The sequence below is a fragment of the Penaeus monodon genome, chromosome 11 (genome assembly GCF_015228065.2).
Source record: "Penaeus monodon isolate SGIC_2016 chromosome 11, NSTDA_Pmon_1, whole genome shotgun sequence".
In the NCBI taxonomy this organism is placed as follows: domain Eukaryota; kingdom Metazoa; phylum Arthropoda; class Malacostraca; order Decapoda; family Penaeidae; genus Penaeus; species Penaeus monodon.
Window position 1 is genome coordinate 33,091,396 of NC_051396.1, and position 7,241 is coordinate 33,098,636.

At 40.9% G+C, this 7,241-nt stretch overlaps 1 protein-coding gene across 1 annotated transcript in view; it reads right to left on the minus strand.

Annotated features, from left to right (window-relative positions):
* The window catches only part of LOC119578377 (dipeptidase 1-like), a 63,187-nt gene extending 60,969 nt beyond the window's left edge, over nt 1-2,218 (minus strand). The window contains exon 1 of the mRNA XM_037925972.1: nt 2,067-2,218. Within this exon, the coding sequence (XP_037781900.1) occupies nt 2,067-2,195 (129 nt within the window). The 5' untranslated portion in view covers nt 2,196-2,218. The remainder of the gene's footprint in view (nt 1-2,066) is intronic.
* Between the last annotated feature and the right edge of the window lie 5,023 nt (nt 2,219-7,241).

The following is a 7,241-nucleotide window of genomic DNA, read 5'->3' on the forward strand; positions in this document are numbered from 1 at the left end:
AGCCGAAAAAACAACCAGTGTATCAAACGTTTCGATGACTTTTATAAATTGCTACTAAATGAGGCTCCTATTCTCAGTAGTATTATTCAAACTGACGACGTTAATATACTAGTAAAATATTTAACTAATGCTCTCCTGAAATGTGCTGACAACCAATCGTAACGAAGAAAATAACCCGGCCTTCAACCCCGTGGATAACCGAAGATATCAAAGCTGCAGTGAAGACAAGCTTAGAAAAACATTTTTAGTAATGGGTTTAATATAACCTTGCCTAACAATTACAAAGATGAGAAGAAGCGATTAAAATGACTTATCGACAAAGGCAATGACATAGAAGAATTCCAGAATCAAAGAAATTATATTATTGCGATATGAAAACCATCAGGAAAATATTTTATATTATGATTATGTAAACACTTCTATTGTTACCAACATTTTTCCTAACTAATGGAAAATCCCTCATGTTATTCCCCTACACAAAGCTGGTGACATCGAAGATGTGACTATCGACCAACCTCTTCTGAAAGTAACCAATAAGATATATTGTAATATTGACAGTAAGAAAACATCACGTCTTTTATTTCTATACCTTTCTAAATCATTTGGCACTTCTCTTCCACGACATTCTTATAAAGAAATGCATGAAACTAAACATATCCACTCTGGTTCCAAGATTATCAGGTAGTAAGACTCAAGAACGTTGTGTCTTCTTAAAGATATGTTTTCTTTGGTGTTCCTCGGGGATCCGTGCTAGGTCCCGTTCTGTTCTTAATTTATGTGAATGATTTATCTGATAGTTTACCAGGTTGTTTTGTCGTGCAGTATGCTGATGATACATAATTACTGTCTGGATATACCGAATTTATCTCCGAATTAATTGAAAGAGCAGAGCATATCTTATTGACTGCAAAAGAATGGCCAATTACTGGACGAAAAGAAAGCTCTGTGTATATATATTGGTTACAAATACGAGACAGAGTAACGATTTGTTTGTTCCACGAACCTATACTAAGTCTGGAATGAAAAGGCTGCCGATGAGAAACCCGCTAATCTGGAATAAGATTCCACATCAGGTCAGGAATACATGCTCTATTTCTGCTTTAAAGACAGATGAAAGGAATATCTTTTATCTGAACATAATACATTTTTGCTGTGATACGCCAACTGCCAATTGTGATTTATTTTATAGTGATACGAAAAAAAATATGTATAATGTCTACAGAATATATATAATTTATGCACTATAAAGTTATATTCTAAACCAATGTAATAAATAATCAATGTAAACTGGAAATAAAGATTATCATTATTGTTACTCTCCCTCTCTCTCTCTCTCTCAAATTGCCTATTACCTATACAGACAACAAGTCACATAACAGCTATCCATACAAGGCAAAATATATATCAAAAGATCGAATACAAAAATCCGGGGCAAGAAATATGCAAATCCGAGGACTGGTGATCTAGCACTAACTACCAGAAAATATTAGAAATATTTCCAACCAAAAGACATTTAAAACAAAAGTGAAAGAACATCTGCTGAAATATCAGTGATATCAGGCGTTTAAACACGGTATTTCAGTCACTTATGATATTAATGTTCCGTCTAGTTTTGTTACACAAACATTCTATAATATCTTTGTATATAACATTTTCTTACATTATGTAGATATCTATATGTAAATAGATTACCCACTTTAATTAGTGGAATAAAGTGTTTTGAATTCAAAATCAAATTCAAATTCAAAACACTATTCTCCAAATTACAATGGGTAATCTATTTACATTATGTAAGAAATTGTTATATACTCTCTCTGTCTCTCTCTATTAGTATTTCTCTGTATACTTATCTATCTACTTTTGTCAATATATCTATATCTCTCTTTATACATATGGGCGTGTGTATCTACATATACATTAATCTACCTATAGGCAGAGAGAGAGAGAGAGAGAGAGAGAGAGAGAGAGAGAGAGAGAGAGAGAGAACAAGATAGATGGATAGACTGGAAAGACAGGAAAAAGAAGAGAAGAGAGAGGGGCAGGAGCAACACAAGCCCATAACTCACCTGCGCCGACACGAGGCCCTTACGCAGGCGCGGCAGGTCCGTGTGCGAGTACGGCGAATTCCCCCACTGCTTCTCCTGCGTAAGATCGCGCGACAGGTTGAAGGATTGCAGCTTGTTCCTCAGGAGCATGCGGAGGTTCCAGGCAAGATCGTTGTGACTGTGTTGGGGTCGGCAAAGCGGGCGGTGCGGGGAAGAGGCGGAGAGAGAGAGAAGTCACCAGTGAATTAATTCTGCATCGGACTTTAATATGCGGTTTTTCTAAGTTCAAGTCTACACATACATAAATATTTATGGGGAAGATCAAAGAATAGTTGTATAAACAAAGAATTTGAAGTTAACACTCCCGCAAACAGATGAGAGAGAGAGAGAGAGAGAGAGAGAGAGAGAGAGAGAGAGAGAGAGAGAGAGAGAGAGAGAGAGAGAGAGAGATAGATAGATAGATAGATAGATAGATAGATAGATAGAGAGAGAGAGAGAGAGAGAGAGAGAGAGAGAGAGAGAGAGAGAGAGAGAGAGAGAGAGAGAGAGAGAGAGAGAGAGAAGAGACGAGAGAGCAGAGAGGGGAGAAAAGATAGAGAGGGGTTTTTAAAGAGAGGAGAGAGAGGGGAGAAAGAGAGAGGAGAGAGAGAGAGGGGAGGAGAGGGGAGAGAGGAGAAGAGACGCGAGGGGAAAAAAGGAGAAGAGGGAGGGGGAGAGAGAGGAGGGAGGGAGAGAGAGGAGAGAGAGAAGTGAGAAGAGAGGGGAGAGAGAGAGGGGAGAGAGAGAATTAAAAGGGGGGAGAGAAGAGAGAGAGAGAGAGAGAGAAATAGATAAATAGTGAGAGAGGGGAGGGGGATGGAGAGACTGCGGGCTTTCCCTTTTTTGACATGCTTAGGACCAAAAAGAGGAACCCTTTTCCAAAAAGCACAGCCCCCCCCCCCAAACCCCCATCCTTGTGGGGGGACTAAAATGGACCAGTTTTCCTGAGATTTCGAACGAGGTGGTGGGCCACGGGGGAAATAAAACGACGCCCTTCCCTTGTTTTTTCCCTTCTGCATTTTTCTTCGGTAAATTTTGTTAAAAACGCCATGATTTGTCAGGTAAATATACTATTCATTTTCAGCTCCGAATGTATAGAAAAGTATTACATGGCTCCACGCGGGATACTGTCAATCTGGCTTTGTCATGCCACCTATTCAACCACGTGAAAGAGCGTCAAGGTGGGCGTGCAGATGAATTCAAGATGATGGTATGACAATGCAGTGTTAGAGAGAAAGAAGAAGAGGTAGGAGAGACGGACACATTACAATGCAGTTACGTTTAATAACATTCGACATGATCGGATACTGAGGCATTTGCAGAATTATTGAGGAATTTTCTTATATCTATTTCCCTGGTGGGGAGGTTTTGTAATTCCCCCGCTTACAAAAAAATATAAAAAAACGGGACTGGGCCGGCAAGGGAAAGAAACGTCTCATATAGCAGGGGTTTACAGCAGGTCCTTCTACAACCCGCCATCACGGTATGGTCTCTGGCGGGTTTACAAGGGCGCCCGTTGCTCCCTTTTAGGGTTATAGGATCTTTTTACGTATATTTTATAAAAGGGTTTTTGGGTGAACATCAAAATTTGGAAGCGTACAAGTAATAGAAGTAATATCGGAAGTAGTAAAGGAAGAAATAGGGGTATGATTGTAGTACTAGAGGAAGAAGAAAAGGAGTAGAGCAAGAAGAGAAAGAAGGAAAGGGTAGGGGGACAGAAATTAAAAGGAAGGGAAACCCTCAAAAAGAAAAAGAAAAATGACCGGGAAGGGGAAAAGGGATACTTTAAAAATTTTCTAAAAATATTTGGGAAATTCTTTAAAAAAAAAAAATTTCCCCCAAACGCCCTCCCCCCCTTTCAGCGCTGTTTTGGCGGCTCCTGAGCGCTGTGCTCGCAGAGACCGGACGAGACCCCGGAAGAACGACCTCGCGCCAGATCTCCGGCGGAGGCGCTCGCGGGGGATGTGCTGGGGCGGGGTCCTGCGCGGCGCCAGCGGGGGGGTGGGTGGGCCGGATGGGGGGTTAGGGGTTGTAGACATTACAACATTTTTTTTCATACTAATACAACTACATCCCTACAAATTATATTATATATATATATATTTTAGATATATATATAATATATAAACATATATATATATTATACATCCAATATATAAATTAAATATATATATAATTATATATAAATTTATATATATATGTGTGTGTGTGTGTGTGTGTGTGTTTTGGGGTGTGTGTGTGTGTGTGTGTGTGTGGGGTTTTTGTTTGTGTGTGTGTGTTTGGTGTGTATGTGGCGTGTGTGTGTGGGTGTGTGTTTGTGTGTGTGTGGTGTGTGGGGGTTTTGGTGGGGGTCCCTATATTTTAATATATATATATATTTTATATATTATATATATATATAAAATTTTACAAATATATATATATATATTTTATAATATATATATTAATAAAAATATATAGAGAGAGAGGAGAGAGGGGAGAGGGAGAGAGAAAAGAGGAGGGGAGAGAGTGAGGGGTGGGGAGAGGGGAGAGAGAGAGAAAGAGAAAAGAGAGAGAGAGGGATGAGAAGAGAGAGAGAGGGGAGAGAAAAGAAGAGAGAAAGGAGAGGGAAAAGAGAGAGAGAGAGAGAGAAGAGGAAAAAGAGAGAGAGAGAGAGAGAGAGGGGAGAAAGAGAGGGGGCCGCGGTGGCCAAGGGGGTTGGGCCCTGGGAAATCAAAAATGTCACGGCGGCGGCAATCGATTTGGGGGGGGTTGGGGTCCCCCCAACCGGGGGCGTTTTTCCCTTGGGGAAAGGGAAAATTAAACCTGTTTGGGCCTCCCTAGCCACGGGGTGGGCAACCCAGCCCAAGTCAGTGTTTGGACCCAACCCCGGATAAATAGAAAAGAATTTTACCTAAAAAGGTAACACTGGCCTTTCCGGGGAAAAAGGGAAATGGGGGCCCCTTACCACGTACTCGCTCCAAAATCATAAAAAACATGAAAACTACAATAAGACATCCCGTTACCACGGCGGCTAAAAATAAAACTCCCGGGAAAATTGGAGAGAGAGAGAGAGAGGGGAAAAAGAGAGAGAGGAGAGAGAGAAAAGAGGAGAGAGAGAGAGAGAGAGAAAAGGAGAGAGAGAGAGAGAGGAGAAGGAAGAGAGAGAGAAAAGAGAGAGATAGAGAGAGAAAAGGGATGAGGAGGGGGAGGAAGAGAGAGGGGAGAGAGGGGAAAAGAGAGAGGAAGAGGAGGGGGAAAACGAGAGGAGAGAGAGAGAGGGGGGAAAAAAGAGGGGAAGAGAAAAAACCTTGCACCTTTTGGTTTTACTCATGTTATTTTCCAAGCTGTTACTGGGGATTTTCTTCCCCTCCTCCGAAATAGGGAAAGGGGCCTGAATGCTACTGCGACCAGGGCGGCACTGTGAGAGGACCACAGCAGCGAGCACACTGCCTGGGACTCTTGACCGAGCTCTTACTCGCGCTTTGTTCTTTAAGCTATTTATTTACAAAATAAACCGGGAAATTTTTTTTGACCCAAAATGAAATAGGCAAAGCCCCGAAAAAAATAGGAAGGGAGACTAATAATTTGAGTGTAGAGAGATAACGGGGGCCCCCAACCCAAAAGGGGGGGAAAGGATGGGGAGCTAAGACATAGGAATAATAAGTATGAAAAAGGGAAATAAATGTGTATAGGAAATAAAAAGTCCAGTGAAGAAAAATAGTAAAATAAAAAGAAGAAAATGTAGATAGCACCAACAGGAAAAAATCTAAATACGGGAACGGCTAGTCTGCTGAAAAGCGGTTACATTACCTTCAGACAACTACTGTCAGAGCAAAATATAACTATTGTTGAACTGTGAGCGACGCCTGTCACATGCAAGACTGAAAAGCTCAAGAAGCGTCTCAGTGATGACTGATGTTCGAGAAGGGGGGTCGGGGGTGGGGTAGTATAGAAGCGAGGAGGGAACTTGATGAGAGTGACTAAAACGCTGAGGGTGGGCAGGGGAAGGAAGGGGGAAAAGGGGGGAAAAGGGGCCCTGGAAAAAGGGGACGATCGGTTTTAAAGAAAACTATTATATTAAGGGGAGAGGAAGTATTTAAAAGAAAAAGGAGAAAAGACATTTCCAAAAGTATATATATTGGGCAAATACACTCACCCACATTGGGGACACAAAACAAAACCCCACCACACACAAACACACACACACCCCACACACACCCAAAACCCCCAAAAAAACACACACACCAAAACACACAACATATATAATATAAAAGGGGGGCCAAACTCCCTCATCAGAAGCAAGCCCCCCCTCATCGGGCTTTTGAACTCGGTTGATTCCCCTACCAAAATTCATGTCGTGACGAAAAGTTCAGTATAATTCTGGAAATTTGTTTAAAAGGGCCCAAGGGGATAGTCACTGCTAAAAAATTAAAAGCATTTTGGGGTTTCCCCAATTTTAAAAAAATTAACTTTTTGGGGGGTTTTTTTTTTTAGGGTTTTTCGGTTTTAAAGTTCTTTTTATCCATAACTTTCTAGGGTGCGATCCCCTTTGGGCCCTTTTTTTTTTTTTATAAAATCTCGTTTTTTTCGTTTTTATTTTTGCTTTGGTATTTCATTTTTTTTTAAAGCATTTTTTGGGTTTTTTTTCCATTTTAATTTCCCCTATTTTAAATTAATTTTTTGAAAGGTTAGGTTTTTTAAATCTAGGGAAAATTTTTTTAGAGCAAAAATGCCAAAATTTTACTTCTTAAAAAAAGGAGCACCCGTGAGGAACCGTCGGCCAAGGAAATTGGGGGTGGGGTCAAAATTTAAACTAGCCACCTTTGGGGGGTGACGGTCGGGTCTTCTGCCCCGAGGGGGTGATTGGGGGGAAGGAGGCCGGGAGGACCCGGGTTCAGCTTTTCGGGGGAAATGGTTGTGTAAGCGCGGTTTGGGAGACAGGTCGTAGTTTGGGGAGGGGGCAGGTTTTGAGCCCCCTATTTGGAAAACCCCGGGGCCTCTTTAAATTTTATTTTTGTTTTATCCCATTTTATATTCCTTTTTTTTATTTTTTGCTTTTCAAGTAATTCCTTTTTTTTTTAATGCGAAAAAAACCCCCCCCATGGTTTTTAACCAAATTTTTCCTTTTTTTCTGTTTTTTTTCTTTTTAAAAATACTCTTTATTTTAAAACCCCA